This window comes from Fusarium flagelliforme (assembly GCF_020744385.1).
Source record: "Fusarium flagelliforme strain FIESC 12 MPI-CAGE-AA-0113 chromosome Unknown B0J16scaffold_3, whole genome shotgun sequence".
NCBI classification, from domain to species: Eukaryota; Fungi; Ascomycota; class Sordariomycetes; order Hypocreales; family Nectriaceae; genus Fusarium; species Fusarium flagelliforme.
In genome coordinates, this window is record NW_025763505.1 from 118,016 (window position 1) to 135,491 (window position 17,476).

Sequence of the window (17,476 nt, forward strand, 5' to 3'; positions counted from 1 at the left end):
GCTTCCGAAAAACGTCGGTAGAATTTCTCTTAAAGATACAGCTACTCGGGGTCTGCTAGTGACTCATCTGGTGATAAAGATGCCCGCAATGCGTACTTAATTATCGGATGTCATTAGTGGAGACAGAACAGTGCAATATTTTAAACATGCAAGCAAGACATACTCTTACCTGCTCCAATGGCAGAGAAATATTAACATACGAAGCACAGTAGTTTGTTGGGCAAATCAAATTTCACTACGGCATTCTCCGCATGAGTCTTCCGGTGTGTGGCTGATGTTTCAAGAACTCGGGACTAACGCGCCCGAAAGGCTCAAATAGATGTTTCAAGAACTGGACATAGTGGCATGTGATGGTCGCTCCCTAGCTTCGGCACCACCCGGAGAGACTTACCATACCAAACCTCCACGAAGAGGAATGTTATCAACCAAAGGCTTAAACCGCTATCAATCAATTCAGGTAGAGTAGCTCTCTTCAGGTATGGTACAGTTCTGGCAGGTGAAAAATAGCCAGCATTGTCTCCATCTCAATTTTGGCTTTTGCAGATACTTGTAGCGGTTGCTAGTTTAGTTTACAGTAACGATCAAAAATGGTAGTTATCGATGAAGCCTACACTTGTTTCAGCCCATGAACCAAGATAAGCGTGGCTGACTACCGATTGTTCATGCAGCGGCAGTTATGTACGCGTCAAATCCGAAACATCGAACGTTCGAGACTCTGCACGTGTCCCGAATTAAACATTATAAGGGTTATAAGACATAATGACGTCCTAGATTCTATTTTCCTTCTTCCTTTTTTAGGAACGCTATTCAGGCATCCCTTGGCTTCACACTAACCATATACAGCTATTCGTGGGCCTCTGGGCTATTATATTTAGCCATCGGCCTCAACTTGCACTTCAGCAACACCTTGACCAACCCTGAGCAGCAAAATATTGCTTCTGGCTCACCCAACGATTTTAATGGATTAGAGAAGTGGTTGTGTAATTACGTTACTGAAGTGGCAGATACATTTTATGCTGTAGGTCTTATTTCCGTACCATCACGATTGGTAACGAGAATTCGACCGGCTTGCTTTAGGCAACTGGACATATTGACAAACCAGAGAATCTCTCCCTTCTTCTTCATACTGCTGCGCAAGCTTTCAAACAATCATCGTTCGGCAGTACTACCAAGGTCTTAATCCGTCTCGTTCACGGATAAAACAAGGACCTGCGGAACTGGTTCTATGACCTCGTTTTGGCGGATGGCTACTTCAAGCTTTAGGATTAAGATGTCATCACTGTCTGTTTCTTATCCTTCTGGGCCTAGGGTGCTAATTTCGCTACCTTGTCTGTTATCTTACTCACCTCTTGACAGATTGACACGATCTGTCCTTACCACCTTGCCACCTGATTTCTCCATGGCGGTAGCCCGCGTTGCACACCTTTCGGCACTCTAGAGATTCCAGAGCGCTCACCCAAAACGTTTCTGCCATGTACTTCAATGGACTCGTACCATCTAGTGATAGCTACCGACCGTTAAACTTAGCGTTAAGGTAAATAACTGTACTACACTGGCCTTCCTAGCGTTAACTAATAACCAATTTCATGCTATGTTGCAGTTAGCTTGCTTGGAAAACGTATAAATTAAGTGTATGTAGAAGGTTACAACCCAGGATAGCAGAAAACAGTGCTTGCTGTACTGAAGCTCCTCTTTTAATGACGTCTGGATAAAGTTACAAGCTTATTTTTCAGTTAAACATTTCGCTCAATGCAACATTGTTAAAAAACTGGGCCTTCTAAACGCGCATTCTTTCCCGCGGGTGACAATCTATGGGGGCCAGCCCGTCCAAATACCCAAACGGTATGTCGTGCTCTTTCAATCTACCCAAAGTGGTATTTCGTATCGGCAATGAAACTGATCTGCAGGAGAGTAGTATTGCAAGGTTGTAAAACCCCGATGTAGGTACGCTCTGACCTTCTTTCTCCGGGTGCGTTCCGGTCCGTTTGTGGAACTCATCAAGGAACGTCTGCCCACATCCCGAAGTCTGAACCATGAACAACGTATGCCGCAGCGAATCAGGAGGAGTTGTTTACTCAGATCATGATGATGCAATCGTGAATTTGGAAGAGATCAGCGTCTAGCATGAATTCTCCTCACGATTCAGGCAGTTGATAGATAACGGAGAATTATTAACGTAACATTGCCAAGGCGGGGGAAGAGGTAGATGCATCTATTATATCAATCAGGAAATCTATTGCGACAACTGTCGGTCTGAGAAGACATAAAAGAAACGAAAGTTCCGCTGTCTGTGGTTCAATCTACCAACCTTTTAACTTTATTCACAGTACTCTCATTCTTCAGTACATCCATTATGCGTTTTTCCAGCTCGATTGTCTTAGCTTTGGCTTCCTTCACTGCAGCTCACCCAGGTGAAGATCACCACGATGAGCTTGAACAGCGTCGTTCATTCGAAGCCAGTGCTGAGAGACTGTCTTTACGCCACTGTGCTGAAAAGTTGAAGGCTCGCGGTGTTACTGACCGTAACATCAAACGTCGATCCGCTTTAATTCAGGATCAGCGCCAGAAGCGTAAGCTTTGAACATCTACTACTTGACTCATGCAACTTTCTAATGTGGCTCCAGGTGGTATCAAGAAGCGTGATCTCGAGGACGTGCTTAACACGGACCACAACAAGACCGACCTCGGTTATACACCCAACACCCCACCGGATATTCTCTTTGCCGGACAGAATTCCTGTGTTCTTACCCCCGAGGTTACTATTGGTCCCTACTGTGAGTTGCAATCCAGATTCCAAGAAGACGTGGACTAACAATTCCAAGACGTCAGTGGTGAGGACATTCGTCGCAACCTCAAGGAGGACCAGGAGGGTGTTGACCTCATCCTGGACTACCAAATCATCAACGTTGAGACCTGTGAGCCTGTGCCTGAACTCTATCTCGATATCTGGCACTGCAACGCCACCGGTGTCTATGGTGGTGTGAATAATGCGGGCAACGGAAACAGCAATGACCTGACCAACATCGACAAGACCTTTGGTCGTGGTATTCAGAAAACAGATGAAGATGGTGTTGCTCAATTTGAGACACTCTTCCCCGGCCATTATGTCGGCCGAACAACCCATATTCACCTCCTAGCTCATGCGAACGCTACCTTGTTGAAGAACAAGACTCTTGGAAACGAAGGCTACAGTAGCCATATTGGACAGACCTACTTCGACCAAGACTTGATTCACGAGGTTGAGAGTCTTGCCCCGTACAATACCAACAAGCAGGTTCTTACGACCAACGCTCGCGACTTCATCCTTGCCGAGGCCGCCAACCAGGATTACGACCCAGTTGTTGAGTGGACTCTTCTTGGTGATACCGTTGAGGAGGGTATTTTCGGCTGGTTAGCTTACGGCGTCAACATCACCATTGCCAACAAGGTCGTCCCAGCGGTTTTTAGATATGAGGATGGTGGACATACAAACCCTGACTTTAGCATGGGAGGTGGTCCTGGTGGTCCTGGTGGCCCCCCTCCCCCGGAGGCAGGTAACTAGATATGGTGCAGACAACGCTCCTTAAATCGTCGGTGGAGGGAGGGTTTACTTTGAGGTAGAGCAGTGGCAAAAGCCTATTAAGATATCATCTTTAAAAACAGTCCAGATGTATGCACGATCAACAGTGTTAGACCAGATGTTAACTTGTACCATATTGAAGAAGCAGCAATACCAAATGATCCTTACTAACTACTTCGACTCCTAACCGCTCTACTTTGACTCTGAAATGTCCTTGGAATCTAAAACGCCCTTGAAATCCTGGAATCGAAACCCGTCCATATACGTCTTACCCATATAGTCCATCCACGGCTGCGTCTTGTTCTTGAAAGAACACTCATGGGCCTTTCGCTCACCGTACGATCTGCTTGTATACCGAAGAGGGGTTATGAGTATTATATATAAGAGTAGCTCCTTAGAGTTAATAATTTAGGCTATTAAGTTAAATACAAAAGTAATATTAGTAGTTATATATAAGGTTATTTTATTATAAGATTAAGTCTAAAATCTTAAAGAGGTAAATAGAATACTAAGCTATTGCTAGAGTGTTACGATCCCCGCGGTTACGTCACGTGTACCCCACATTTTTCTCCAATCAGAGCTCGGCTCACCCACACCTGCGTGAGCCTCACCCGAGCTCACGACGCTAGCCGTGAACTCGCTTACCAGCTCACCCGAGTTATTGTGAGCCTTCCCCCGAAGCTCACAACTACGCCAGTGAGACCATCATGTATATATACATTCCTTTAGCACTAGATAGAACACTTAGCTTACCAGCTATCAATAAGACTTCTTTACCTGAATACGCCTAACCCGCTCTATTCACTATTAAGAGACGTGACACTTCGCAACGCTCAGTATCTACGCCCTACACATCTGCCAACATAAACCTAGTACGGACTAGTTTATCCCTTGGGAACCCAAACCGTCACACGTTGATAGCTCTTGTTCAGACTGTACCGCGTAACACTGAGCAATACCTACGCAATGGCACCTTCCACTCCAAACCGACCCGTTACCGCACCCCATGGCCAACAGCCACCTCAGGCAACTCCACCTAACACCCATCCTACCCTGGAGGAGGAGCTCAACCTCCCCATGGACACCAAAGATGAGGAAGAAGAAGAAATTGCCCCAGCTCATCCGAGCAGCCATGAGGATGAAGTTACCAAGCTCAAACGAAAGATTCGAGAGCTCAAGAGACAGCACGACGAACTTCTTAACGCAGCCAGATACAACTCTAAAGTAGCCAAAACCAAGATCGAAGATCTGGAAGGGAGAGTGACCAACATCGCTGGAATTGCCGAAAACCTCGGCAAGGAAGCAGAAAAAAGCCAACGACTCTACAAGGAGCACATCGAACACACCGCAGCACTCGCCTTAACTGGAAAAGACCCAGGAGAAATCCTTCGACCTCGCCAACCTGACCCGTATAGAGGCGAACCAGAAAAACTACAAGGATTCCTTACCAGTCTACGCAGCTACCAGATGTACTACCCAATTCAGTTCAGCACCAATGAACTCAAAGTCAGACACGCCATGAGCTTCCTCAAAGACAAAGCTCAGAGACTCATGGAACCCATCGTCAGAGATTTTGTGAACAATCCACCTTACGCCCGAAAAGAAATGACTACCTATGTCTACGAAAAATACGAACACTTCGAAAAAGAACTCACGCATACCTTCGGCATTGCCGATAAGAAACGAGAAGCTGAAATGAAAATTCGACAGTTAACCCAGAAAGGGTCTGCAGCAGCTTACCTCGCGGAGTACCGATTCCAAGCAGCAAAACTCGATTGGAATGAAGCAGCCCACATGGCACAGGTATACCTCGGGCTCAAGTCAGAAGTCAAAGACGCAATGGTCTACATCAGAGACAAGCCCAAAAACTTGAACGACCTCGCTGCTGTGGCTGTAGAAATCGACAACCAACAGTTTGAATGACGAAAAGAAAAGCAAGCCAGTAAGCAAGGAGGATCGTACAACCCGAGTTGGAACAAGAACAACTCAAATGGAAATCGCAACCATGCCAACCAAGGAAAGCCTCGACAACCTGACACTTCCTACGGCACTCAAGCTGGACCTATGAACGTAAACGCCACACGCACAGGACGACCGGCGCCTACTTGCTGGAACTGCGGCAAGAAAGGACACCGGGAACCAGAGTGCAGAAACCCTGTGAAAACTAACCAGAAATACAAACCAGTACCCGAAGGTAAGAACATTCGACAAACTAACACACAGGAAGAACCACAAATGGCTATACGCACCCCGAAACGAGTAGCCATGACTAGGTCAGGATATAACACCTCGCCAACCCAAAGTTGGTCGGAAGAGCCCGAACAACCCAGGGACCCATTCATGAGCTACCAGGAGACTTTGAACAAATACTACCCAGACGGGCAGCGACCAGACCCGAACTACAACGCTCTCAAAGACCCAGAATTTATAAAGAAACGACAAGAAGACAACCAGAAACACGCCGAATACATGAGACAGAGAAAAGAAAACGACCCTGCGTTTAGGGAACGTTGCAGGGAAATCTCAAAGAAAAGCAGAAGCAAGCAACAAGGCTGGAAGCCCGTACCAGAAACAAATACCCCAACAAACACTGGATGCAAGATTGCAGTTGCAAGAAAGGGAAAAGAGACCTCCCCTAACCCGGAAGGACCTCTAACCCCAGAGGAAGTCTCGCAAGGGCTAAACCAACTTATGGATCAAACCTTCTCGAAACTACCTATTCCACAGTCGGACGGAACCATCAAAACACTTCAGGAAGTGATAGGACGGACTAATGTCAATACCGCAATTGACAACATCCCAACCAAGCGAACGCGACCCAACCGACACTACCGAGACCCGAATTATGCCAGTGCCGTACAATCAGAACTAGAAAGGCAATACGGGACCACGACCACCAAACACCAGAGGGCACAGGCCTGGAAACAGAAACATGACTATGACAACAAATGGGAAGACCAGACTAACGAAGCAGTACTACGAGCAAAAGGACGAGCTGAGACAGTACAAGACGACGACATCTACATAAGGGCAATCACCGCAGAACAAGAACAGAAACCCACTAGTTCTGTCCAACGACCTATGGCCTACCAGGATCTGCGACGATACCCGAACAGCCCCAAGCACAATCAGATCTCGTGGATGTTGTGCACAGCTTACTATTGCGCATTACACCGACAAGAAAAAATAAGCAACAACTGCTTCCCACTAAACACCAAAGCCCATGTCCACCAGAGGCCATACATCATTGTTGACACTGTGGGATACCGACTATCCGAACAATACCTGGAGAATGAAGTGATGAAGTTCACCGCCTACACTGAAACCAGGGAACGAGCACTAGCGCACATTTAAAACAGACGCTCCATTGACCAATGGAAACACCGAGTAAAGTCAACTACACTAGTAAACCTGCGAACCAGGGAAGAGGACGACAAGCGCCTCATCAGAAAATGGCAACAAGACACGAAGGGTGACCCCGACAGAGGGGACACACCGGACCCTGAAACCCTACGACAATGGGAACAACAGGAAAACGAAGAATGGTGAATAAGCGCAGAAAGCCAAGAAGCCATACAATCAGAAAATGAATGCCCAGACGACGCATTATGCTACGATAGCGAATGCGACCTTCGACACCCTAGCCAACTGGGAAAAGACAACAGCTTGCTGTACTAGAGCCGCAGACAAGCGCAATCACAAAGCTAGCAGTGCTTTCAAAGGCTCTCAGAAGGACCGCCTGCGGTCAACGAACTTGCCTAGAAATACAAGTACGAATCAAGGGAACGTGGCTAAACGCACTACTGGATAGCGGAGCTGAATCCAACCTAATTGACCCTTGCACGGTCAACAAGTTGCAGCTACCATGGAAATACAAGGACAAGCCTAACCCGTTAACAAACTTCGAAGGAGAAAGAGCAGCCTACGACGGAGGATAAATTACCAGAGAGATTGATCACTTGAAAGTATTTGTCGGAACTCGAAGGCACAACATCGACTTCGACATTGCCCCAACATTAGGCTTCAACCTATTCTTAGGATACCCATGGCTACATCGCTATAACCCGCAATTTGATTGGAGGACTGGCCAGATCACCCGCATAGATGATCCCTCCGATGCAAAGGACGATTCGGAAACAGAAGACGAACAGAGATCTTAAACTTCGACTGAAGCAGCCAGCGAAGTACGGCGTGAGAAACACTCTCACCCACCCCCAAAGGGGACACGACAGAAACACGAAAAAGGCAAGATAAGACATGTCAGACGAATAGTCGCGACATTCGGCGCACAGCTGCACGACCTCGACGCGAAATTAGAACAACAAAAGACGCCACTTACGGAAGACAGACTCAAGAACGTACCACAGGAGTACCGTTGCTATGAGAAATTGTTCAAAGAAGAATTAGACACCAAGGTACCGCAGCACAGTCGCTGGGACCATGAGATCATACTCAAGTCAGACGATCTACCCTTCCAGAAAATCTACAACCTCAACGAGCTAGAACTCACGACGCTCCGAGATTACCTGGAAGAAGAACTCCGAAAAGGTAACATACGAGAATCCACATCCTCAGCCGGATTCCCCGTCATGTTCGTACCCAAGAAAAACGGAAAACTACGACTTGTTGTAGACTACAGGCGACTGAACGACCTCACAGTCAAGGATAGGACCCCACTCCCGCTTATCACGGAACTCAAGGACCGATTGCAGGGAAAACAAATCTTCACTGCCCTCGACCTCAAAGGCGCTTACAACCTTATCCGCATCAAGGAAGGCGACGAATGGAAAACCGCCTTCAGGACCAAATTTGGACTATTCGAATACTTAGTCATGCCGTTTGGCCTTACGAACGCACCAGCTACGTTCCAACGGATGATCAACAATGTTCTACGACAGTACCTAGACGTGTTTGTAGTATGCTACCTTGACGATATCCTAATCTTCTCGAACAACGAAGAAGAACACCGGGAACACGTCCATAAGGTTCTTAAAGCACTATAAGATGCAAACCTTCTAGTGGAACCAGAAAAGAGTTACTTCCATGTCAAAGAAGTTGATTTCTTAGGACACACCATCTTACCAGGAGAAATTCAAATGGACCGAAAAAAGATATCAGCAGTACGAGATTAGCCTATACCTACCACAGTCAAGGAAGTACAAAGCTTCTTAGGTTTCGCCAACTACTATCAACGATTCATCAAAGACTTCAGCAAAATAGCTAATCCTCTTACGGAACTCACGAAGAAGGATACTAAGTTCATATGGCACGACAAAGCACAGCAAGCTTTCGAGAAGCTACGAGACGCCATATTAAGCGAACCAGTTTTGAGCATGTTCAACCCGAAGAAAAAAATAGAACTCGAGACCGACTCCTCAGACTTTGCCCTAGGAGGACAAATCGGTCAACGAGACGATCAAGGTGTACTACATCCCATCGCCTTCTACTCGCACAAGTTACATGGAGCAGAACTCAACTACCCCATTTACAATAAAGAATTCCTAGCCATCGTCAATTGTTTCAAGGAATTCAGACACTACCTTATGGGAAGTCTCCATCAGATCAAGGTCTACACCGACCACCAGAACATATCCCACTTCGCTACAACCCAAGAACTGAACCGACGACAACTACGCTACGCTGAATACCTATGCGAGTTTGATTTCGTAATCATACATCGCAAAGGATCCGACAATGGACGCGCAGACGCCATTAGTCGCAGACCGGACTTCGAAGAAGGAGTCACGAGCAAAGCCAAAGAACAAATCCTCAAGAAAAATAGGAACAGGGAATACCAATTCGCCACCCCAGCAAAAACCATTGCAAGAACAACAACACGACTCACAGGCGACGCCCTAATCAATGAAATACACAAAGCAAACAACGCCGTACAAAGACACGAAGTACAGGACGGATGCTACGCAACCACAGAAGGAACCCTATACAACAATAAATTTTGGGTACCTACAAGGCTACAAGAACAACTAGTACGGGATATACACGAACATCCCCTACATGGACACCAAGGAGTCACGAAGACCCTCAAGCGAATCCAACAACACTACGGATGGCCGAGAATAAGGGAAACAGTAGAAAGAATAATTGGACAATGCGATGTATGCATGCGAACGAAAGCACAACGTCACAAACCCTACGGTACACTGCAACCTTTACCGGTAGCACAACAACCTTGGGACTCCATTACAATAGACTTCATAACCAAGCTACCCCTGTCAGAAGAACCCTCAACCGGAATCTTCTATGATAGCATCATGGTTATTGTCAACTGACTCACAAAATTCTCATACTATCTACCCTATAAAGAAGCCACAGACGCAGAAGAACTTTCCTATGTCTTTTATCGACACATTGTTAGCATACACGGATTACCAAACGAGATCCTATCGGATAGAGGACCGACATTCGCAGCCAAGTTCTAGCAAGCCCTCATGTCGCACCTAGGACTCAACCACCGGCTATCGACAGCCTTCAGACCCCAGACAGACGGACAAACTAAACAGATGAACCAAGTACTGGAACAATACTTACGATGCTACATCAACTACGGACAAAACAACTGGGTTGAAAAGCTACCTGTTGCACAACTAGCTTACAACACTGCCTACAACGAAAGCACGAAGTTAACACCAGCCTACGCGAACTTTAGATTCACTCCCAACGCCTACCACAACGGTCGCGACACAGACACAATCAACCCAGCTGCAATCCTGAAGGCAGACAAACTGAAAAATCTACATAAAGAAATAAAAACAGAACTCGAATTTGTTAGAAAAAGAATAAAAAAATACTACAACACAAAGAAGGTAGAGGGACTAACCTTCAAGGAGGGAGAGATGGTCTACCTAGCAACGAAAAACATTTCAACAAAACAACCTTCACACAAATTAGACTACAAATACATCGGACCATACAAAATCATCAAGAAAATCTCAGAAAACAACTACAAATTGAACCTACCACCGAAAGTTAGGCTCCATCCAATCTTTCACATTTCCTTACTCGAATCAGCAGCCGACACGATACAAGTCAAAGTCGGAAACGAACCCGAAGAAATCAAAGGACCAGAAGTCTACGAAGCAGAGGCAATCAGAGATATAAAAAAGGAAAACAAACAGACAATGTATTTGGTGAAATGGAAAAACTACCCGGAGAACGAGAACACATGGGAACCACCGGAAAACCTCATCAATGCCCAGCGACTCCTGAAGAACTTCCATCAACACCGGAAAAATCAAAGAAGCTAAAATCAAGCACATCCGAATGCACCAACGAGTTAATATCCTCAACCACCAACTGCTCCTTGGAAGATTCAGCCTTCTCAGCCTCCTCAAGTTCATCCAATGAATCCAGGCCACGTCGAGTCATTTCAACCCCACGAGACACCAACTCCTTCTTTCGCTTACGACAAGTCTCCAGCTGAGAAAGAGACTCATCTAGTTCACGCTGCGCAACACGAAGCGCCTCACGACGAGAAGACAATAATTCTTCAGCAGCCGCTTCTCGCTCTTCCAGACGTTTCGCTTCATTTATGATACGCGTAACTATAAGAAAAACAAAATCAGCATTAAAAATCAGGAAGAACCACGAGAACTTACGAGAATTCAAAGGTGTACCGGTCACATCACAAGGACGACCGAGAGAAACACATAAACCGCATTTCTTCTTTCCCGCAATCATCTTGCAGGCTACACCACGCTTACTACAGCGAGAACAAGGCATAACTTCGAAACCAAACTGTGCGATACCTTCGGCAGCTTTGCGACGCTTCTCGGTGGAAGTCAGCGGAACGGTATCAAGGGAATCTACTTTTCGTTTGTTAGAACGCTCCGACATGGTGGATACAGAATTAAGTTAGACTCACATGGGAAAAGTGGTTGGAAAAACAAGTCATGCAGGTCTCGAGGACAAGACCATGGAAGGGGAGAGATCGTGTTACGATCCCCGCGGTTACGTCACGTGTACCCCACATTTTTCTCCAATCAGAGCTCGGCTCACCCACACCTGCGTGAGCCTCACCCGAGCTCACGACGCTAGCCGTGAACTCGCTTACCAGCTCACCCGAGTTATCGTGAGCCTTCCCCCGAAGCTCACGACTACGCCAGTGAGACCATCATGTATATATACATTCCTTTAGCACTAGATAGAACACTTAGCTCACCAGCTATCAATAAGACTTCTTTACCTGAATACGCCTAACCCGCTCTATTCACTATTAAGAGACGTGACACTTCGCAACGCTCAGTATCTACGCCCTACACATCTGCCAACATAAACCTAGTACGGACTAGTTTATCCCTTGGGAACCCAAACCGTCACATAGAGGGTAAAAAGGATAAGATTACAGAAAGGAAGCTTAGTAACTATATAAGATATATTATAAGTAATTAATTAAATAGATATTGATATATAGGTAGTAGTATAATTATTAAGAAGTAGTAGTTAAAGAAGGTTAATTAAACTTAGTATTTAGTACTATAGTATATATAGAAATATGTAACGGGGTTCGAACCCACGACCTTGGGGTCGAGCCTCACCTCGCGCGACAGCGCCCTAGGTCACGTGCCCACACCCTCTCGTGGGGTATTTCTAGAAGAATCCCCACACACTCAATAGACTGGGCAAGCTTTAGTCTTGCAACTAATTGACCCCTACCTTCTTGATCCACCTAGCTGCATCTAAGACCATTACAAAATACTAGTTATAATGTAAGAACCTATAAGGAGGATATTCTAGCTTCTAGAAATAAGTATAATAAATAATTTTAATTAATTAGGTAGTTAATAGTATTTTTATTTAAATATTAAGCTTAAAGGTTAAGATTTTTAGGTTACTTGCTTATCTAGGTTACTTGCTTATTAAGTACATTATATAAAGGGTAACTAATCTTTTTATTAGATTATAATAACTTTAGTATTTTCTTTATAGTTTAATTAGCTAATATTTTTAAAGTTTATTATTTCTAGGGATTATTTTCTTTCCTAATTAAAAACTATAAAAATAATATAGCTAAATAGAAATAGATATAAGAATAAGTATAATTGGTAAAACTAGTATAAAGCAGACACTTTAATTCTATATAGCTAATCTATTTAGTTTTACTTTTATCTCCAGTATAGGGGACTGCTAACTACCTTTAAATATCTCTTTCTTTTAAAAACAGGGACAATTACCTAGACTAAAGTAGTATGTATATTTAAGAAGAGCATATAAACCTAACAGCTTCTCCTTGCTATCGTGAAGATAAACCGTTATTCCTTGCCTAAAGAAACCAAGGCATAACTATATCATCTACTAGGTCATTGCCTCCTCAGTTACCGCAGCAGCTGGAGCAGAGACCGTAGCAAGAGTAGTATCAGCACCTGGGTTTGCCAATCTCCAATTGCAGGGAACTTCAGCCCATTCCGACCTCCGGCACTGATGCCAATCGCAGCCATAAACGACCTCAGACCGCATAAGCATACAGCGTTTAGAACTCTGGTGACTATACTTGAAATGGCCCCGACCACGAGACCAGTCGATGCAAAAGTCAGTCATCCCCGGGACACCTGTTCCCCGGCAACCGTCTTCACCGCTAACAGCGTAGCTACCAGCGTCAGTGAAAAACCGGGCGTCCTTTTTGTTGCAGTTGGTGGCAGTGCATCTTGTGTTGACCGTCATAGAGTCTGCAGCGCAGGTTGTTGCAAGAAGTGCAAAAAGGGCTGTAGTATCGAAACGCATTTTAAACTTTGAGAGGTTGAGACTAGGATATTATTAGACTCTGAGGTCTTCCGTGAGAATATGATAAGATAGTGCAAGCTTTGATTATAAGAGAGAATTACAACTTACCGGTGGTTGGTTGAAGAAGGTTTGGAAGAAACCTATTCAGTGAAGTAGTATATACAGAAAAGCATCAACTTTATAAATTACAAAGGTTATATATCACATTCTGGGTAAATGTACATAACAAAATAGCCTAAATAGAGAAAATAATATGTCTCTAACGAAAAGGAGTTATCCTCTCTGGGTTTAGAATCATCGCTTGAGTCTCTGAAATAGGAAGCTAGGATTTAATGCCTATTAAACCTTCTAGGCTTAGTACGTGTTATTGTCTCGGTTGGTGTTTCTTACTTGAGAGATCTGTGGTATGAGAGCATATATTTAATTGTCTTTAATAACCTGTGTATTTTGACCTTGTTTGCGGAGTAGTAGCTTAGTAACTATTCACAAAGTGCCCAACCTTTATTCGTCTGAGGCAGGGGCGTACGACTAAGAAATAAACAATAACTTATGAATTTAAGATATGTCATATATTTGGTTTTACTTGGATTATTGTATTGATAGGTTGGCTTGGCAATAGAATACATACAATAACATTCTACGACTGATGTCTCTTTATCTGCAGCAGAATACATACAGCGGCCGATCCTTGTACTTTTAGTCTGATACTTCCTACATGATTTAAATGAGCTATTGGCTGCGGAGGAGTGAAATCCTTCAAAGAAGTAGTTAAACCATAAATACAGTATAGAGCGGTCTAGGCCTGAGAGATATCTAAAAGGTTCGCCATAAAGAGTAGGTCTTAGTGCCGTAATGCAGGGTTATTTAAGTAAGTAGTCCCAGTAACCAATGACTAAATTAACTCTACCGGGGTTGATTTTGTGACCCGCTTTAATCCTAGTACGGTTGATTTTCGCCAGGGTGTAGAGTTGATTTGATTTTAGCCTATATACAGGAAGGAGACTGCAGTGATGTGGAGCGAAAGTAGTGGAACATCGTGGTAGATGAAATCGCTAAGCGTCTGAGCCGCGTCTGACCGAGCGGCAAAGGCCTTGAAATTGTCCGGGCCGGGTTGAATGGAGAGTTCATCGGTGGTTTTGGGTAATTGGCGACCCAACTCGTGGTCACCAATGTCTACACTCAGTTTCTCACAAGAAAAGGCCACGGCGGGTCTGTCTGGGGTAAATGGAGTCGGGACGTGGATCTCCAGCGCTCCTTGTTCCTGGAATCATTAGTAGTGAAACCACACTGTGTCATCTTCATTTCTTACGTTCAGTCCAAGGTGGCCACCTAGCTTTCTCCAATCTCCAATATCTAAAAGTCGAGAAAGTGAAGCGTGAAGCTTATCTGCATCCAGGACATCGTCAAAACGCAATGTCCAGGTGACGACAATACCACGTAAGGTCTTTGTGTCATCGAGCATATGCAGAGGGTAACCATAATCCGTTTCGACCTTCTGAGGGGTCTTTCCCAGCATGCGCCATAATGAATGCATTGTGCAAATTTGATAGCAAAAATGGGGTGGGTGACTTAATAGAGCCGGTGCGATACAGTCGTCGAAGGGCAGAGGCAGCTATTACCACTTGATCGGCTAGTTCCTTCAGGGGGGAATTGCTCGCTATTTCGACCAATTATAGTGTTGCATCTGCTGACCATTAGCGTCTTGACCCGTATCCAATCCCTGCTTAGATCCTTTCTCCTCCCAGCCCCATCTCTTTGTGTTCAATACCCTGCAGCAAACTCAAGACCATGTTTCCGGATCCCTATTACGTTCCATCCCTGTTTCTGCAATGATTTGATATACGATGGTGATTTTACGGCAAGGGAAGAAATATCAGAGCACCATTATACGATGCTGTTATTCAGAGCAGAAAGGTAACAGCAAATCCTTGATAACGGTTAGGTGAGCTAAAAGGCCTTGAAGAACTTTAAACTAGCCGGTAATCATTTACTGTAACAATATCAGTGTAAACTATTTAGATATATATCTTTGAAGTCTTGTAGCTATTGCGTCATAGCTATTTCAACTAGTTTTAAGTATCAAGACAGACACGTTAACTGAGTCAATCCGTTCAACAAAGGTATTACCTATCCTACCGATTTTTTTTTTTCTACTATAGTACTAATATCATCTCTTAGTACTAATTCCAACTAATAGGTAGCTAGGAGATTTAGGGTTAGCTGACAATGAAGCTACGCTGCTACGGTAATAACTACCGTAATATAGGATAAGATCATCACTTTTTCCAGCTCATTGTCTCAGAGCCTCCCCTTTCCAACACTGCTGCATTGTCTCTGGAAATTGCTGGAATAGGTATAGATCGCTAAAGATACAAGGTATTGGACGATCGATAACAGCTGACAGTGATGCTGGATTCAGTAAATGATCAGTGCTCAGCTGGGGAAAAAGGGACCCTGAAATGAGACCGTGCTGATCACCTTGACACGCATCCATAATTAAAATTGAGTTTGTAAGTGGGATCTCTCGCAAAGCCCTGGTGGTCCTTTGTATCTTGACCGCTTGGGGTTACCGTAGGCTAATGTCAGATTGATTGTAACTCGTAGAATTGTAGCGACTAAGATGTTAAGATTGAGTTTGCAAGGGGGTTGAATGACTTTATTCCGCACTACAACGCTAGAGGTCGAAGTGACCAATCATATGTTCAATGGTTTTTATCATTCCATCAGGGTTCCGCCGCCGAGCTCCGTGCCACATGTACACTGACCGCTCGCATTGTTGGGGATGACTGCCAGATGGACTATAGCTAGTACGACTGTGGCGTGAAGGACTTCGACCTAGATAGATACTACTACTCTGTTTCACTAGTTGCGCTACAGCTTACATCTTGGCAACCAAGTTGCAGTGATAGAACACTCCAAACGGCATTCTTTGAAAGCTACTATTCTATTTACAAGAAAGAGAAAGGGATCTAGTAACAGGTATTGACCGAAACAGGCCATTGGCACCCCAAACGACTATCTAGACCTTCTGAATACCAATAGAGAGGGCAGGGTATGCGGCAGATCCAGCACTGCCTCCAATTTGTAGAGTATTTCCTGGCCCTGACTGTCCAAGAGAAAAGATATCCCACGTTCCATCGGCCGGAATGCAAGTTGGGAAAGAAAAGAAATCTTGACCTGCAACGCAAGAAATTGCCGGGATGGAACACTGGACCTCGAGGTCATCGGACAGCCGGCAGTTCAAGAAGGCCGCCTGTAACGGAGTCTCGGAACTGCAGAGTGACACTGCGGCTGGCTTCTTAAGCTCGAAATAGTTCGCTGAATATCTGCCGCAGAGGAACCAGCCCTGGTCGTTGATAAGTCTGCCTTGGCTGTCGATGGTGTAGGTGCGAGCGGTCCAACCAGGGTAGTTGACTTTGAAAGCGGCAACTGAGTTTTCCCTGTTCTCTGACTGGAGGCTTTCGCCCTGCACAGGACCTGACCTGGTGACAACCATGGTGAAAGTGGGCATAGGTGCATCGGAAGTTGTCTCGGTTGCTGGAGCCGTAGTCGTGGTGGTAAAGTCTGTAGTGGCGGCCTCTGTCGTGGTAGGTTCAGCTCCAGTAGACTCAGCGGTAGTGAGAACAATAGTATCTGAGGTCGCAGTTGTCTCGATCATAGCAGATGAGTCAGACGTCTCCACAGTAGGAACAGCAGACGTCTCTGTCAAGGTTTCAGCTACAAAAGAGGACGTTACTGAATAATCGGTTGAAGCAGCTGACGTGGTTGTCGAGTCCGTGGCAGCCGAGGTAGCAGTGGTAGCCGAGCCTAATCAACAGGTCAGTATTTTCTAGAGGAACGCGATGATAGTAAATATTTACGTGGTTTGCATGGATTAGCGAAGACATTGCCAATAGAGAACAGGCCAATGGCCAATTGTAAAAGAGCTGAGTATCGCATTGCTGACGGGTAAAAGAGTGACTAGAGTTAAGTTATCTGAAGGAATGAAAAGGTACAACGGTGCCAAGACGTATGCGTCCGCATGGCCCTTTTTATCATCGTAGAATCGGTAATTGGAAAGGGGCTTCGTAAAGTGTAAAGTTTGGACTAGACTGAATATGACATTGGACTAGCTACGTGCAGTATAACTGCCGTTCAAGCGCCAAATACTATCCATTTATTAGTGCTCAGCTGTCTCTA

General features: G+C 45.0%; 4 protein-coding genes across 4 annotated transcripts; 1 reads left to right on the forward strand and 3 right to left on the reverse strand.

Annotated features, from left to right (window-relative positions):
• Window positions 1-2,353: 2,353 nt before the first annotated feature.
• B0J16DRAFT_354543 (Intradiol ring-cleavage dioxygenase) lies at window positions 2,354-3,541 on the forward strand (the record flags this gene model as incomplete). Its single annotated transcript, XM_046129376.1, has 3 exons — window positions 2,354-2,570; window positions 2,625-2,774; window positions 2,823-3,541. 3 exons carry the CDS (start codon window positions 2,354-2,356, stop codon window positions 3,539-3,541), a joined length of 1,086 nt encoding a protein of 361 aa, XP_045983966.1.
• Window positions 3,542-12,685: 9,144 nt separating this feature from the next.
• B0J16DRAFT_370073 (uncharacterized protein) lies at window positions 12,686-13,440 on the reverse strand. Its single transcript, XM_046130335.1, has 2 exons — window positions 13,406-13,440; window positions 12,686-13,319 (listed from the first exon to the last, which is right to left on the reverse strand). The coding sequence occupies exon 2, from the start codon at window positions 13,295-13,297 to the stop codon at window positions 12,872-12,874; it is 426 nt and encodes a 141-aa protein (XP_045983967.1). The 5' UTR covers window positions 13,298-13,319; window positions 13,406-13,440; the 3' UTR covers window positions 12,686-12,871.
• A 558-nt stretch (window positions 13,441-13,998) lies between these two features.
• Window positions 13,999-14,845, reverse strand: B0J16DRAFT_336416 (uncharacterized protein; the record flags this gene model as incomplete). Its single annotated transcript, XM_046127216.1, has 2 exons — window positions 14,607-14,845; window positions 13,999-14,558 (listed from the first exon to the last, which is right to left on the reverse strand). Coding segments are annotated over exons 1-2 (502 nt in total), but the record flags the coding sequence as incomplete, so codon positions are not given.
• A 1,372-nt stretch (window positions 14,846-16,217) lies between these two features.
• Window positions 16,218-17,279, reverse strand: B0J16DRAFT_336417 (uncharacterized protein). The gene is made up of 2 exons (XM_046127217.1): window positions 17,158-17,279; window positions 16,218-17,104 (listed from the first exon to the last, which is right to left on the reverse strand). Exons 1-2 carry the CDS (start codon window positions 17,234-17,236, stop codon window positions 16,317-16,319), a joined length of 867 nt encoding a protein of 288 aa, XP_045983969.1. The 5' UTR covers window positions 17,237-17,279; the 3' UTR covers window positions 16,218-16,316.
• Window positions 17,280-17,476: the final 197 nt, after the last annotated feature.

Coding starts and splice junctions, on each gene's coding strand:
- B0J16DRAFT_336417 (XM_046127217.1), bottom strand. CDS start 17,236: ATGCGATACTCAGCTCTTTTACAATTGGCCATTGGCCTGTTCTCTATT. Junction 17,105..17,157: donor CGCTAATCCATGCAAACCAC/GTAAATATTTAC, acceptor CCTGTTGATTAG/GCTCGGCTACCACTGCTACC.
- B0J16DRAFT_370073 (XM_046130335.1), bottom strand. CDS start 13,297: ATGCGTTTCGATACTACAGCCCTTTTTGCACTTCTTGCAACAACCTGC.